Consider the following 17896-nt stretch of genomic DNA (forward strand, 5'->3'; position numbering starts at 1 on the left):
AGATCCCTATCATATCCCCACCCCTTTATAGTCTCTTTTCCAAGATGAAAAAGTCCCAGGCCTGGTCTACACTACAAGTTTATATCGAATTTAGCAGCATTAAATTGCATTAATATCGATATCTGTACTTCTCCCCGAAGGGTGTAGTGCTGAAATCGGTATTGCCATTTTGGATTAGGGTTAGTGTGGCTGCAATTCGACGGTATTGGCCTCTGGGTGCTATCCCACAGTGCACCATTGTGATTGCTCTGGACAGCAATCTGAACTTGGATGCACTGGCCAGGTAGAAAGGAAAAGCCCCGTGAACTTTTGAATTTCATTTCCTGTTTGCCCAGCATGGAGCACCGATCAGCACAGGTGACCATGCAGTCCCAGAATCAAAAAGGAAGAGCTCCAGCATGGACCGTACGGGAGATACTGAAGCTGATCTCTGTATGGGGAGATGAATCTGTTCTATCAGAACTCTGTTCCAAAAGACTAAATGCCAAAGCATTTGAAAAAATCTCCAAGGCTATGATAGACAGAGGCCACAACAGGGACTCAACACAGTGCTGTGTGAAACTTAAGGAGCTGAGACAAGCGTAACGGAAAGCCAAAGAATCAAATGGATGCTCACGGAGGGAGGGAGGGGGGACTGAGGACTCCAGCTATCCCACAGTTCCCGCACTCTCCGAAAACCATTTGCATTCTTGGCTGAGCTCCCAAAGCCTGAAGAGTCAAAAACATTGTTGTGGGTGGTTCAGGGTATATGTCGTCAGCCCCTCCCCACGAAAGAAAAGGGGAAAAAAATAGTTTCTCGTCTTTTTTCAATGTCGCCGTATGTCTACTGGATGCTGCTGGCAGACGCGGTGCTGCAGCAATACACAGCAGCATTCCCTTCCCTTCCCTTCCCGATGGCAGATGGTACAATATGATTGATATCCGTCATTATCATCCCATGAGTGTTCCTGGCTGGCCTCGGTGAGGTCAGCCGGGGACACCTGGGCAAAAATGGGAATGACTCCCAGTCATTCTCTTCTTTAAGCTTTGTCTCCTGGAGATTCAATCCTGCCTGGAATATCATAGCAGCTGGAGGCTGCCTCCCCCCACCCCCTTTTATCTCTGCTTGCAGAGGCAATAAAGTCAGAGTTGTTTCTTATTCCTGCATTCTTTATCACACAAAAGGGGGGATAACTGCCATGGTAGCCCAGGAGGGGTTGGGGAGGAGGGAAGCAACGGGTGAAGTTGTTGCAGGGGCACCCCCTAGAATGGCATGCAGCTCATCATTTCTGCGGGATCTCTGGGGCTCTGACCCAGAGCAGCTGTTTGCCTCTCTGGTTCTTTAGTAGACTTGCCTGATATTCTAGGCAGGACTGAATCTCCAGGACACAAAACTTAAAGAAGGGAATGACCTGGGGAGTCATTCCCATTTTTGTTCATGCGCCCCCGGCTGACTTCACCGAGGCCGGCCAGGAGCACCTGTGACAGCAGCAGATGGTACAATATGACTGGTAACCGTCATTATCAACTTGCAAGGCAGCAGATGGTACAGTAGGGCTGGTAACTGTCTCTGCTAACTTGCAAAGGCAAGGGGATGCTGCTGTGTAGCACTGCAGTACCGCGTCTGTCAGTTGCATCCAGTAGACATACGGTGACAATAAAAAAAGGCTAAACGGGCTCCATGGTTGCCATGCTATGGCGTCTGCCAGGGCAATCCAGGGAAAAGGGTGCAAAATGATTGCCTGCCGTTGCTTTCACAGAGGGAGGATTGACTGACATTTACCCAGTATCACCTGTGACACTGTTTTTACCCCATCATGCATTGTGATCTCAACCCAGAATTCCAATGGGCGGGGGAGACTGTGGGAACTATGGGATAGCTACCCACAGTGCAACGCTCTGGAAATCGAAGCTAGTCTCGGTACATGGATGCACACCGCCGAATTAATGTGCTTAGTGTGGCCGCATGCACTCGACTTTATACAATCTGTCTCCAAAAACTGGCTTCTGTAAAATCGGAATAATCCTGTAGTGTAGACACAGCCCTAGTCTTTTTAATCTCTCCTCATATGGAAGCTGTTCAATACCCCTAATCCATACCCCTAATCATTTTTGTTGCCTCTGTATCTTTCCCAAGTCTAATATTTATTTTTTGAGATGGGGCAACCAGAACTGTGCACAGTATTCAAGGTGTGGGCGTACCATGGACTTATAGCGTCATTATGATATTTTCTTATTATCTAGCCCTTTCCTAATGGCTCCTAACATTTTTTTTTGACTGCTGCTGAACATAAAAGCAGCTGAACAGAATGAGAGATTTTATGAGAGGCACTGTGTTTAATGGACTGGGTATGCATTTTACATTCAGGAGCCCTAGGTTCTAATCCTAATAATGCGTTGGCAACCTTTCAGAAGTGGTGTGCCGAGTGTTCATTTATTCACTCTAATTTAAGGTTTTGCATGCCAGTAATATATTTTAACATTTTTAGAAGGTCTCTTTCTATAAGTCTATAATATATAACTAAGCTATTGTTGTATGTAAAGTAAATAAGGTTTTTAAAATGTTTAAGCAGCTTAATTTAAAATTAAATTAAAATGCAGAGTTCCCCGGACCGGTAACCAGGACCCAGGCAGTGTGAGTGCCACTGAAAATCAGCTCGCGTGCCGCCTCTGCCATGCGTGCTATAGGTTGCCTACCCTGGATCTAGGACAAGTCACACATTTCTCTCTTTCTTCATCTGTAAAAAAGAGGTAATCAAGCTTCTAGAGCCAGTCGGAAAGTGTTTATTTTACCACCATGGAAAAAAAAATCAACTTTTTTTGGCAGAAAATCAAAAGCTGAAAATTTCAGTTCTTAAATGCAAGAAAAATACAACAGACAGCCGTATCTAGGGAAATACAACTACAACCTAGATGGAGCTAATAAAGGTGGGTGCATAATTGGTTGGAAAACCGCTCCCAGAGAGTAGTTATCAGTGGTTCACAGTCAAGCTGGAAGGGCATATTGAGGGGCGTCCCGCATGGATACATTCTTGGTCTGGTTCTGTTCAATATCTTCATCAATGATTTAGATAATGGCATAGAGAGTGCACTTCTAGTTTGTGAACAATACCAAGCTGGAAGGGGTTGCAAGTCCTTTGGAAAAGAAGATTAAAATTCAAAATGATCTGGACAAACTGGAGAAATGGTCTGAAGCAAATAGGATGAAATTCACTAAGGATAAAAGCAAAGTACTCCACTTAGGAAGGAACATTCTGTTGCACGCATATAAAATTGGAAATGACAGTCTAGAAATGAGTACTGCAGAAAGGGATCTGAGATCATAGTGGATCACAAGCTAAATAAGAGTTAACAGTGTAACTGTTGCAAAAAAAAGCAAAGAGAAGGATTCAGAAGGTAATTTCCTTATTTGATGTCTCTTTTCCAAACTTGTGTTGTAATACATTTAAGACACAATTCAAAACTTCCCTGAACAAAAAAGCAAACATACCAACCGTACTTTGGTTTTTTTTATTTGCTGGAGTTTTGATAGCATGCATGATTTTTACAGCACCTGTAAACAAGTCAGTGAAGCATTATGCTTTAAAGAACTTGTATTTTGTGGAACGTCTGTATAAACATTACCCTTCCCACCTCCATTGTATTACACAACACTAATCATAGATAAGACAGACATGTATTAGGCCGACTTCTTTATGGCTAAAAATACTCATAGCAGCGACTTTTAAAAGATGATTTTTATTAAATCAAGTCATTGCACTTGTTCATTTATTGCTACAGCGAAAAAGGCCATTAACTTCTTATAACACCTTTCAATTTTTGATTTAACTGATTGTCTTGTTCCGTTCGTCTGCTACAAGCTTAAGTGCAGACGTGATAATCATGAGAGCAACCTATCATAAGACTTGTTTTATGCTCTGGTCACAGTGAAGAGCTTATAAAATAGAGAATCTTCTATTTCATTAGGCTCATTTCTTGCTTTACATTATCAAACTTAGTAAGTAAAGAGGTAAAAGTTCTAAATGCAAGGTTTAGTGTCTGAGAAGCACTAATGCTACCCATTATTCCTGGATATAAAGTTGTGGCTTAAGTCTTCATTTGTGATGCGTCAAGGCAATTAAGAGTTGATACTGAACCAGCTGGTTAGCAATGTTTCTCAGAAATATAACCTAAAACTTGTAGAATATATTTACTATTCAGATTTCATGAAAAATGCTATCAGCAACTGCAGACCAACATCATGCAATTCACTCTTTAGATGTTTGCCACTCCTTGTGCACCACGTATGGAAAAGTGTTCTCATGATTTATTAAAAACTTTCACTTTACTTCATGAATCTACATTATTACCCCTACTGTACTCACATGAATAGAAATCTAAATGGTGTTTTACAAGCCAAGACTATTTATTGGTGAGCGTGTCAAACTAGGGGGCATGCTATATTCCGCTAGGTCAATCAGAGATGAGGAGGTTGTTGCTTAATTGAAGCAATGCATTTTAATTAGGGTTTCTGTTTAAAAAGCTGGAAATATTGTAGATTTGTATCAGCTGTGGAGAGCATTAATAAAATATGAATTAAGGGGGAGGAAGAGAGCAGGGAATAGTTTTTCAGTATTTATTACTTGGATATTTGCATTGCTCCTGGGGGGGTTAGGTACAATGTGACCTGCAAGTTTTCAACTTTTTCCATGGGGAATACATGAAAGACATTGTGTCAGATCAGCACAATGATTCATCACAAGCTGTTCCAATCTATCGTGTGAAAATATACATTTCTTTAAAATGTGATTACATTTGGATTTACATAACATACTGATACGCTTTTTAAAAAGTCTCAATATTTACATAAGAGCCCAAAGTGATTTGTTTGGAACCATCCGTGTCCGTTGGGTAATACTACCCAATTTTAAAGACTGTATGAGTATATGCACATGGCTGACTGAAGACTCTGAAAATTGCAATTCATATGAGGGATGCTTTTAAATTGTTCTTTTTTACTACTACTATTACTGCTGAAGACTGATGAGCTAGATTTAAATTCAGAAAAGCAAAAAAAATCCAGAATTAAGGCTGATTTTGCATGTCGTATGTGCTATGATACCTAGGCACAACAGGATTTAGCATTAGCTCTGGATTTCTTTTTTCCTTTTTTTGTGGTTTTAAGAATTAACTTTGTCCTACTATAGTTTTATGGTTCAATCATAAATCCCTTTTATGAATCCTATAGTGCAAGTGACAAAATGTTTGCTGTTTAAGAAACTATTTTGATTAGATCACTAATTACTACTATGCATAGGTGATTAATCTGCCACATAGGACCACCAAATTCTTGTCTCATCACCCAAATTATAAAACAGCTTATTAGGAATACTCTCACTGCAGACAGGCACAACAGTGTAATCCCGGGAAAGAATGCTAAAATTAAAAAATAATATACAAATATCATATTCCCTTTTGTGTGTCTGGGAAAAGTAAACTACAATTACTATTAGGTTACTCTGTCCTTCCCAATTGACTATTTTACAGATTACTTGTAAAGATATATCACCCTATTTATAGTATAGATCTCTTTAAAAATTACACTACAAGTATTCAATAAAAATCTAGTAAGAACTCCCTCTTCTTTTTATACAGATTCAGTAGTATTTTCAAGCAAACCAGAAAATAAAGGTCTGCAATTCCAGCACAGTAAGAAATAAGGCCTCTTTTATATTGGCAAAAAAATTACATCAATTTTTTTTTTAATCTTATCTCTCTGAATACAAGACTATATTCCTCTTTACTCTTTTTTCCCCCCCTCTAAGCCCATGGAACACCAGCTTTCATTTACTGAACTAAAAAAAAAAAAAGTCAGTTCTATTTGTATTATGTGTCTGAATTCCTGGCAAGTTAAGGACACTGAGTCTGTGGCTGACTCATGTAGACATGACTGCTTTCTTCAGCTTTTCTATTTCAGCCTGGAAAAGAAAGACATCATGAGAATAATGAACTACCCAATATCAGTATCTTTAATTTACATGATTTTTACCAAAATCTTAATCTTTCCATCAATTTCTCTTTGCAATTCATGCTAAGCAACTTAACAGTAACATATAACTAAGTAGCCATGGCTTATGAGATTCATTTTAAAATACATATTGTCTATTTGTATGGTAAATTTTATTGAATTAGTTGGTTCTGATTGAAATGTACCACTGAACAAGTTTGTTCTCTGAATTCAATTGTTTAATGACTTCTCCTGCATTATGATTGTATAGGTCGGGGCATCATCTCAGACTTTCTTCCTAAAATGGCTCATGTACAAAATTTCACACCAAGCCTACCATACTACATGATAATGTGAAATATATTTGTCTTAGTTACACCACTGCAAATCTGAAAGAACTCCACTGATTACTATGGAGGTACACTAGTAAAAATCTGTTAGGACAGAATATGGTCCATGGTCTTTTCAAATGTGTGAAATTGCACCTTTTGCTGAGTTGAAGGATACTTTCAAATAGGGTCCCTTTTGTATCTGTCTAAAAATAAGATTGTGTATAAATGTTCACCTAGGATGAACCCATATCGACTATTCCATACATGCAGTATTCATAAGTGATATGTACTCAGAATTATTCCCTGTAAAACAGACTGTTTTTCCACACAGCTTGAAGAGAGAAAAAACAAGTCTGCAAAGCTTACTGTACAGTATATGTACCTACATGTACCTAGGCAATCATTCAGATTCATACTAATGATACAGAGATCAAACAAGACTGTTAAAGGTTTTCATTAGCCCTCTGGTGTCAGAGTACTGTATACAAGTCTATACACTGTCCTCATCGCTAAAATTACCTCTAGAAGACCTCGCATCATCTTCTCTTCCTCCAAATCTTTTTTTAGTTTTTCCAGTTCGTTGCTATAAATTATAAACAAAATTAAAATATTATTGCAACTGAAAAAAAACAAAACAAAACATGGTCTTCTATCTTATGGTGTTGAGAACTGAAATTGCCACTGATAGGGAAATTAATTCACATAACAGGTTCTTGGTAACACTGTATCACATATATGCTACACATATTTAAGTATTTCTTAGGAATATTTTCCATGCAATATTACTCTTATAAAACAATTTACGTAAAACATTGGGACAGGACAGACCCTTTAGAGGATTGGTCTTATTTACAAACATCTTGAGATGAATTTTGAAAGAGTATTGCTGATCACTACCTCTTTGTTACAAGAATTTTTATTTTTGCTTGAAGAGTAGCCACTTACGGAACATTGGTAACAGTGATAAAAAAAAGTAGAAAAACACAAAAGGAGGGAGAATGCAACCTCAGCAATACAGTAATTCCTCGCTTAACGGTGTAGTTATGGTCCTGAAAAATGCAACTTTAAGCGAAACTATGTTCATAGAATCATAGAATCTCAGGATTGGAAGGGACCTCAGGAGGTCATCTAGTCCAACCCCCTGCTCAAAGCAGGACCAAACCCAACTAAATCATCCCAGCCAGGGCTTTGTCAAGCCTGACCTTAAAAACCTCTAAGGAAGGAGATTCCACCACCTCCCTAGGTAACTCATTCCAGTTCTTCACCACCCTACTAGTGAAAAAGTTTTTCCTAATATCCAACCTAAACCTCCCCCTCTGCAACTTGAGAACATTACTCCTTGTTCTGTCATCTTCTACCACTGAGAACAGTCTAGATCCATCCTCTTTGGAACCCCCTTTCAGGTAGTTGAAAGCAGCTATCAAATCCCCCCTCATTCTTCTCTTTTGCAGACTAAATAATCCCAGTTCCCTCAGCCTCTCCTCATAAGTCATGTGCTCCAGCCCCCTAATCATTTTTGTTGCCCTCCGCTGGACTCTCTCCAATTTATCCACATCCTTCTTGTAGTGTGGGGCCCAAAACTGGACACAGTACTCCAAATGAGGCCTCACCAGTGCTGAGTAGAGGGGAATGATCACATCCCTCGATCTGCTGGAAATGCCCCTACTTATACAACCCAAAATGCCATTAGCCTTCTTGGCAACAAGGGCACACTGTTGACTCATATTCAGCTTTTCGTCCACCGTAACCCCTAGGTCCTTTTCTGCAGAACTGCTGCCCAGCCATTCGGTCCCTAGTCTGCAGCAGTGCTAAGCGAATCCAATTTCCCATAACAATTAATGTAAATGGGGGGGTTGGGTTCCAGGGAAACTTTTTTCACCAGACAAAAAACTATTTTATATAGACATACACACAAGATACATTCTAAACAAACAATTTAAAACTGTTCACAGCTATGATGATTGTGAAGCTTGGTTGAGGTGGTGAAGTCAGAGGGTAGAAAAGGGAGGGATATTTCCCAGAGAATGCCTTGCTGCTAAATGATAAACTAGCACTCGGCTGAGCCCTCAAGGGTTAACACATTGTTGTTAATGTAGCCTCTCATCAAGGCAGCACGAACAGGAGGGAGGGGAGACAGCACTGCAGAGACAGACACACACCTTGTGTGTTGGGGGGAGGGAGGGAGGGGGGGGGAGAGAGAGAGAGAGAGAGAGAGAGAGAGATGCACACTGCCCCTTTAAGTAAGCTGACCCACTCTTAAGTGCATTGTCTTTTTAAGTGGATCAGGAAGTTGAGACAGCAGCTGCTCTCTCGGTCTCACTTTGTCCCTCCCTGTCCTGTCCCTGCTCTATATGGAGAAGGGGTAAGCGGGGTGCAGGAGCAGGTGGGAGGGGAACACCCTGACATTAGCCTCACCCCTTCCCCCCTGCACAGCAAGCAGGAGTCTCTGGGAGCAGTTCCAAGGCAGAGGGCAGGAGCAGCACATGGCAGTGGGGGGAGGGACTGCTGCAATTGCTAGCCTGCTGGGTGGCTGCAGCAGAGGGAACTTCGGGGAGGGGGGAGCGGATAGGGGGAGCTGATAGGGGGGCTGCCGGTCCACCCTGGTTACAAGCCCTCACCAGTTAGCTGCAATGGGCTGTTCTTCCTGCAAGCAGTGGACAAAGCAGGCGGCTGCTAAACGATGTTAGAAGGGAGCATTGCACATCTTTAAATGAGCATGTTCCCTAATTGATCAGCAATGTAACAACAAAACAATGTTAACTGGGACAGCTTTAAGTGAGGAGTTACTGTATTTCTGAACAAAAATTAATATATATTAATTATATAAACTTGTTGGGTGAACTTCTAAAGCAAGGTGCCTAATGCAGAGTGATCAATATGGAAAGCTTACCTTTGAAAAGAAATTTTCCAGTATACCATAATATTTAGAACGGAATTTGTTAAATATATTCAATTGAGGGGTAAGAGGAATTAAATAATATTTACCTATGATCTTTTTTCAGTGCTTCTACAATACTCAACAACTCATTAATCTGAATCCTGAGATCGTCCACAGAATTTTCCCCCACATCTGTTTGGTCTTTAACTGTGGTTTCTCCAGGAGCAGAACTGAGTACAATAGAATTTGGTCTTGGAGATGAAGATAGAGGTGTTGAAGTGAACACAGGTGACTGAAAGAAATCAATAAAAAGGTAACAATGAATTCACTATAAATTGGGGAGAATACACCACACAAATTGTGTGTTTTTTCTTTCAAGTATTATTTCAACCCAATGTGTTACACTATAAAAATGGTACACAGAACTATCCAACTTGTTACACTGGTTTTTGTAGTGTACACAGCACATTTATGTACTCCGGGCATTTCAATCGTGGCAGGAAGCATACTCCATTTTACAAGGCAGTACATACTTGTGCCAGATAATGTTCTGACAGTAATCGATGTATAAGGCCAAAGAGCCTATCTGGCGTGTCTCCCATTAGCTGGAACTACTACCTTGAGAAAAGACTGTTACCTTTTCTGTAACTGCTGTTGTTTGAGATATGTTGCTCATGTCCATTCCATATCAGCTGAGCATGCTCGCCACATGCACCGGTGCTGGAAGTTTTCCCCTCAGCAGTGTCCATAGGGGACTGGCTCTGGCGCCCTCTGGAGTGGCGCCCGGATAGCATGGTATAAGGGGTGCCACTGGCTCCCCCCACCCTCAGTTCCTTCTTGACAGAAACTCCAACAGTGGGGAAGGAGGGCGGCTATGAAATGGACATGAGCAACACATCTCAAAGAACACCAGTTATGGAAAAGGTAACTGTCTTTTCTTCGAGTGCTTCTCATGTCCATTCCATATTGGGTGACTCCAAAACAGTACCCTTGGAGTGGGTAGGAGCTCACGGACGTGTAGATCGCAACACAGCTCTGCCAAACACAGCGTCGTCTCTGGCCTGCTGAGCCATAGCATAATGAGTGGTAAATGTGTGAACAGAGGACCATGTTGCAGCTCTACAGATGTCCTGGATAGGGATGTGTGCCAAGAAGGCCGCCAAAGACGCCTGTGCTCTCGTTGAATTTGGCCCCCTGCTTATTACGGGTCAGGCCCGGCTGGGCAGAGGGTGGAGGCAGGTGGTGCTTGTAGCCCTTGGCTCATTTATGGGGCTGGTCCTGCCAAGGCTGGCTCCCCTGGCCCTGCGGCTGCTGCAGTTTGAACTGCTAATGCGCCAGGGCTGGGACATAGAGACCCAGGATTTTTAGGGTGGTGTGGGAGTCATTGAGGCCATGCAATTTGCTGTCTGTCCGCTCTGCAAATAGAGCCTGGCCGTCAAAGGGCAGGTGGCTGCATTGACTGCTGACCCTTGGCGGACAACCCAGAGAGGAACAGCCCAGAGGCTCGCCACATGGAGATAGTGAAAGCCATGGTGTGGGCAGCAGTGTCCGCAGCATCCACCGCCGCCTGGAGGTCCACCCTGGCCGCGGTTGTGCCCTCATCAAGGATCGCTCGAAACTCCTTCTTGGAAGCTTCGGGGAGTGACCCTTCGAACTTGGCCATGGCTTGCCACATATTGGTTCTGAGGTCAAGGCTTTAATTTCAGAGACCTGTCTTGCCGACATCACTGCCCCCAGGAAAGTGACCTTCCATGACAGGTGTGAAAGGGAGCAAGAACCCAGCAGCTCAAAGGCTGGGCTGGTGAGACTAGAAAGGACCAAGTTAAGATCCCACTGTGGGACAGGAGTCCGTACCTGTGGGAAAACACCGCCTTGTCCTTGGATCGGCGGATGAAAAGCGGAGATGGCGGCTAGATGTACTCTAATGGAAGAGTATCAGAGGGGTAGCCGTGTTAGTCTGGCTCTGTAAAAAGCGACAGAGTCCTGTGGCACTTTATAGACTAACAGAAGTATTGGAGCATAAGCTTTCGTGGGTATTCACCCACTTTGTCAGACACATGTGGTGGAAATTTCCAGAGGCAGGTATAAATATGCAGGCAAGAATCAGTCTAGAGATAATGAGGTTAGTTCAATCAGGGAGGATGAGGCCCTCTTCTAGCAGCTAAGGTGTGAACACCTAGGGAGGAAAAACTGCTTTTGTAGTTGGCTAGCCATTCAGTCTTTGTTTAATCTTGAGCTGATGGTGTCAAATTTGCAAATGAACTCAAGTTCAGCAGTTTCTCTTTGGAGTCTAATGGAAGAGTGTGCCAGGCCCTGGTTCCTCAAATGGAGCAGGTACGCCAGGACAGCCTGTATGGAAGAACGCGAGGGAAAGATGCCGTGCACAGATGCTCAGTGGGAAAACCTCATCCAATTGTCCCAGTAAGTCAGTCTGGTTGAGGGCTTCCTACTCCTCAGGAGGACCTGTTGGATTCTTTCCAAACAGGTCTGTTCCTCCAGGTTCAGCCATACAGCATCCATGCCAAGAGGTGGAGGAACTCTAGGTTGGGGTGTAGGAGCCAACCGTGGTCCTATGACAGCAAGTACAGGCAGTTGGGCAGGGAGAGGCTGCTGACAAGCTCATGAGCATGCCTAACCAATGTTGGTGAGGCCACGCAGGAGGAATGACAACAACCTGCGCTTTGTCTCTTGATCTTTGCCAGGACCCTGCCGATGAGTGGAATTGGAGGAAATGTGTACATCAGGTTCCCTGGCCAACACAGGAGGAAGGCATCAGAGAGGGAGCCCTTGCTCAGACCTTGCCGAGAGCAAAACCGGTGGCATTTCCTGTTCTGTCTGGTAGCAAACAGGTTCCCCACCTTTAGAAGATCAAGCAGGCTACCTCTGGATGGAGCGACCACTCATGGTGAGAAGAAAAGTCCCTGCTGAGCTGGTCCACCAGCATATTCTTGACACCGGGAAGGTGACAAGCTTCCAGGTGGATTTCGTGGCTGATGCAGAAGTCCCACAGATGGAGTGCCTCTTGACAGAGCGCCGACAAGCGCACTCCCCCTTGCCTGTTGATGTAGACAGTGTGCATCCCAGCCGAGGCATCTGACACCAACTCAATGGCGTGAGGGGGGGTTGTCAAATGTAACTTCCTCCAGGACTGTCCTGCGGTCGGTCCACCATCACAGCGAGGTAAGTATCACCTGGGGAATGGTAAGATCTTTTCCGGCAGTTTCTGGACTAGGACTGGACCATCCCCAGTCGTTGCAGGGGCCGCATTCAGAGCCCGGCACAGCGGACCACGTAAGTGCACGCTGCCATGCGACCCAAGAGGCGCAGACAGACCCTGGCTGTAGTCAGAGGGAACATGGAGACTTCCACGATGAGGTTCATCAACATGTGGAACCTTTCCAGTGGCAGGAACGCCCTGGCACAGGTCGAGTCGAGGACCACTCCGATGAACTCTATCCTCTGCACTGGCACTAACGTCGACTTTTTGTCATTTACCAGTAGGCTCAGAGAGCAGCACGTGGTCTGAAGCACTGCAACATCCCTTTGGACTTGAGACCTGGGGGAACTGCCCTTGATAAGCCAGCCGTTGAAGTATGGGTAGATCTGAATACCCTAGTGCCTGAGGTAAGCGGCTACAATTGACATGCACTTGGTAAACACTCTTGGTGCTGTCATCAGGCCGAAAGGGAGGACCGCAAACTGGTAGTGGTGGGGCCCCACCGCAAACCGGAGGAAGCGTCTGTGCCCTTGAAGATCGCCATGTGGAAGTATGCATCCTTCAAGTTGAGGCCAGCATACCAGTCTCCCAGATCCAGGGAGGGGATAATAGAAGTCAGGGAAACCATGTGGAACTTTAACTTCTTTATGTACTTGTTGAGGTCTTGCAAGTTCAGGATGGGCCATAGACCACCCTTGGACTTTGGGATTAAGAAGTACTGTGACTAGAATCCCTTGTTCCTGTACTCGAGAGGAACTTCTTCCACCGCACCCAGCTGTAGTAACCCCTTTACCTCCTGTGCGAGGAGACTCTTGTGAGAGGGGTCCCTGAAGAGGGACAGGGAAGGTGAGTGGGAAGGGGGGGTAGAAAGGAACTAGAGGGTATAACCTGTTTCACAGTGCTGAAGACCCATTGGCACGGTAGGAGAACAATGTACCAGAACCTTAGTAACTGAGGCAGTTTTACCCAAGAGGAGCAGCCCACTTAAGATTAGGAGTTGTCCTTTGCGGACAGCACTTTTCGTAATGTTGTCCCAGGAGAGAGGTGGGACTCTGCTAGGAATCATACAAGTTGTCCCTGGAGTGAGGGGAGGTGTTCGCCTCCCTCTTCACATTGGGTTTCCCACTCTCAACACGCTCCCCAACCTTTCTGTAACTGCTTGCTGGCAATCCTGGCCTCCTGCCATCAGATTTACTTTGGAAGTAAAATTCACAGAAGTTTTGACCAACTATCCAGAAAATCCAGGATGACACCAGCTCTCTTATCTTTCAAGAACGGTAATGTAATGGGGCTCCCTAAAATCAGTTATTAAGCAAGTTTCCAGGGTGGTAACTGAGGTCAAGCTATGCCATTCTGCATGCCTCTTCTGCTCAAACCTGTTTTTCTTTGTCCAGGAGATAGGTGGCGGAGCAGACATCCAACTTACTGCTGGAACTGGAAGCGTAGTTCTGTGCTACCCAATATAAAACTAGTCATTCCTCTATCAATGCAATCTGTATGGAGGCATTAATCAGCATGTGCATATACAATCAAAATGAATGACACTGCTACTAGTCTGATATGTGTATCTGATCATTTCAGCTTCGTACCTTTTTAACTTCAGATGGCTTTGGTTTGGCACTTTCTTCCTCCTCTTTATGATCCTTCACAATTTTTTCTGTACTCTCATTTTGAATTGGCTGGTAAATAAAAACATGCATACTAAATAGAATGTGTGCAGAATAGATAAAACAGTAACTTACAATATAATTACTAAGTGGGATGGAGTAAAACAGGGCAGTCAATAGGGGGACCCCAGGCTAAATCCAGACTCCCAGACACTTTTGAATGGACCCAAAAATCTTTGTATTTACTTATTATTACCATTGTTATTTTTTATTATTGTTTTCTCTGAAGTCTGGACCTTGACTTTACCTTGATAAAAAAAAATAATTGACTAGCCCTGGAGTAAAGTAAGAACAGTAACTGAAGCATATTGTCAGAAATACCACTGATGATCTTAACTTGATTTCTAAAATATTGTTAACCTCTTCTGTCTTTCACACTCTTTCCCGCCCCTTGCCCCTGAATGTTTATTAAATTAGCTGTCAGCTCCTTGGAGCAGGAATTATGTATGTTTCCGCAATGCTTAGCAAAATGAGACCCTGATGTTGATTGGGGTCTTTGGACACAACTGCAATTCAATCACATTAAAAAGAGTTGTAACAGACTGAGGACGTGGACAATCAAACACCTCAAGGGAAAAAAAGGTTAAGACCCCACCCAAATAAGCAGTTAAACCAACTGATAGCGTACTGTGATATTTTGCTATAAGAATAAAATGGGTAAGGATCTTTTATGAAAGCCTGTAATGCAATGAACTTATTAATCATTATGAGATATGCATACAGGTTATAGTTTTGAAAGTGTATGATTGTATATATAAAAATTTTAATTGTAACTGTGGTGCCACAACAGGGCAGTGAAGCAATCAGGCAGGCTGAGACCACCTCTCCACCCAGGTGAGACTGCCTTCAAGGAAAAAAACAATGAGGAACCATCAACGCAAAATGAGAACAGCCTGAAACTGAAAAGGGGGAAGGGGGCTGGACTCGATGACCTTTCAAGGTCCCTTCCAGCTCTAGGAGATAGGTATATCTCCAATTATTAAATTAAAAGAAAACCGCAGTCTTTGAAAAATGAAGAGCTTGCAGAACTTGGGGACAGTCTCAAGGTGGGGGCTGTCCATGAACACTGGATCCCTCCTATAGCTAGGGGATATAGTAAGAAGCTGTTTTAAGGCAAGAGGTAACTCTTATTAGAAGAGAGATGTTTATCTAATACAAAAGTGTAAAGCCTAAAGTTGCGTCTTTAGGTTTATTTTCTGTGTGCTTTCCCTTATTATTTCTTCGAGTCTGTGCTTTTTCTATTAAACAAACTTTTTATTTTTATCCAAACAAGGGCTCTGGTGTGCAAACTGTATGGAGAGTGTGTGCCAAAGTGCACTGATAACTTGGGGGGGGGGGCCTGCTTTCACACCTTCGGGGATGAGAAGTGAGAGGGGAACAATCTGAGTGTCTGGTAATTAAGAACTCGGGGATACCTGGGATTGGAAATGCTGTTGATGTTACTCTGCAACTAGAGAGAGCCTGTGCTTGTGGGCAGGCTACAGCTGCACAGCACAAAGGACCCCAAAGCTACATGAGAGGTGGTAACAGAACCCACTGCTGGTCTGTGTGGACCCCACAATGTCACATGACTCCATTACAGCTTCAATTGACAAAACTGCATAAAGATAGAATATTTAATGTATTTGTTTATCTCCAAGATGTACTCATCCTGGCATTTGATATCTTGCATGTCTGAACAGTAATCTACGCTAAACTGTAAATTCCCTGGGCAGGGACTATGGGTTCTTACTCTTGTAAAACAGAGGACACTGGTGGAGTTGAAATATCAAAAGTCCACAATGAGAAATTTCTTTTATTGATGCAACTGGAGCACTATTTGAGTAGTCAGGGAAATAGGAAACAGTGTCAAACCCAATGGAATAGATAGGAAAATCTAATTTTTTTTTTAACTGCAGTCGTGATGCTGCTATATTCAGTTATACTCATTTTCATCTTTACTTTTCCATTTGTGGATACATGTTCCTATCAACTCTCTCTCAGGCATTTGCTAATGAAATGACTTCCCTAGAGTGATGTTGTCCAATAAAATCTCTCTTGTGGGAAGCAGATATCCTAAATTTATCTTTGGAATAATATAGTCAATGTACTCACAGAATGATTGCCGTTGAAACGAGTAGGCAGCCTCCTGCCAGGCATCTTCGGTCTGTTTGCAGTAGGGTGTGACAGATTATCTGAGGTAGCTATTACATCAAAACTTAAAAGATCTAAAAGAAGGTGAGAACACAGACCCCCTTTAAGTTCAAAAGGTCCTCAGGAAGTAGAAACAATTTAAAAAAAAATCATTACAGAGAAGAGAACTGATTAGAACAGTACATTCAAAAGACTTTCAGCACACTATGCTCTTAGGATATGCAAGAAATAACTGTCATATGCTTTTAGTAAGTCTGAAAAACAACACTTTCATTAAAGAAACTAGAGATAATTGGCATCTATTAGCTAATAAAACAGTTTAAAACCAAGGAATTCAGATTCATATTCCCACCAGAACAAGAGAAGCTCAAGAGAGAAGGTGGCATGAAGCAGATTTCAAACTCAAGTGTTGAGGAAAATACATAATTGTTTCTTGAAACAAATTTTTGAAGGAAATTCAGAATAGCGTAATAATTTTAAGCCATGTCAGTTTAGATCCATTTAAGAGTTTTACGAATAGTGTATTTTCTTATCTTGATGCTCTTGAAATTAAACATGTGAATCAAAATTTAATGGAACCCTAACAGAAGAACCAATGTACAAAGTTTTAAGTCACTACTAAGGGTCTCAAGAGGAATGATAAAATAGGTAGCATACATTCACTCATGTTAAACCTGCTTAAATGTGTACATTGAGTTGTAAAAATGGCTCCTATTAGCTCTCACCTTCAATTTCAGCAGGCTTTATAATGTACAATAAATAACTTGTCTACAGAGAAGCTGCAAGCGTCCGAGAGATTTGTAGTCAAACATTCTAAATGTTTCATTTATTTTCACTTTCTGCTAGTTTAGACCTCTTTTCATGTTAGGTGTGAATCTGCCTGTGCTTGCGACATTACATAAAGAATCTGGTAATTTAAGTATTGTTTCCCTGCATTCTTTGACTCCTCCTTGCTCCTTGAGATAAGTGTCAACTATTTACACCCCAGGGACACAAATATCCATTAGGACAAAAACACCATTTAACAGTAAGAGTAAATGATTTTAGAGTGTTAAAACTGAAGTAGTTAAAGCTAGTTTATCCACTGTGTGGCTACGGGTTAATTAACCTCTCAGTGCCTCCATTTACCCATTTGTAAAAGCATTCGTAAAGCACTTAAACATAATTATCACAATATTATATGTCATGTATTACGAAAGAGTATTTTAATTTGTAAGATATCTGCATAATACATACTGACTTCCATTTTGGTTAAAATTTACCATCTGTTAATGTTTATCTTTACAGTCAAATCTTGATAGGGTCTTGAATGCAAGTCAATACACACTTTGTGTTTTTGGTTCTGCATCATATAACTTCTGCCAAATCTATTATGATTTATCGATCAGCAGCTAATATTTAATTTAATTCCCCATTTATTACATTATCCTTCCAGATTCCCTCATCAATCTTCAAGCTCTAAGTATTGTAGAAATCATAGATGGAAAAGACCTTTTGGAGTCATCTGGTCAGTCTTTCCATAGTACTTTAGTGTTTTATCCAGGAGAATTTCAAATGGCTCAAGTGATGGGACATTCATAGACTTGAGATCTCACTATTAGAAGTTTTCCCTGAATATTTAAACCAACTCAAGTGTCTTTCCATTACTTTTAGCTACACATCTTTGTATATCCTTAAGAAATTTTGCTTCCTCCTTGGTGATTA

General features: G+C 42.2%; 1 protein-coding gene across 2 annotated transcripts in view; it reads right to left on the bottom strand.

Annotated features, from left to right (window-relative positions):
• Nucleotides 1–3419: 3419 nt before the first annotated feature.
• Nucleotides 3420–17896, bottom strand: part of LOC120401824 (CD2 associated protein) — a 125724-nt gene continuing 111247 nt past the window's right edge. Inside the window, exons 14-18 of one of the 2 annotated variants that reach the window (XM_039532063.1) lie at nucleotides 16154–16266; nucleotides 13982–14071; nucleotides 9283–9467; nucleotides 6817–6880; nucleotides 3420–5936 (exon numbers count right to left, since the gene is read on the bottom strand). In XM_039532063.1, the coding sequence (XP_039387997.1) occupies nucleotides 5895–5936; nucleotides 6817–6880; nucleotides 9283–9467; nucleotides 13982–14071; nucleotides 16154–16266 (494 nt within the window). In that variant the 3' untranslated portion in view covers nucleotides 3420–5894. The remainder of the gene's footprint in view (nucleotides 5937–6816; nucleotides 6881–9282; nucleotides 9468–13981; nucleotides 14072–16153; nucleotides 16267–17896) is intronic. The other variant, XM_039532064.1, reaches the window with a different exon arrangement.

This window comes from Mauremys reevesii, linkage group 3 (assembly GCF_016161935.1).
Source record: "Mauremys reevesii isolate NIE-2019 linkage group 3, ASM1616193v1, whole genome shotgun sequence".
NCBI lineage: Eukaryota > Metazoa > Chordata > Testudines > Geoemydidae > Mauremys > Mauremys reevesii.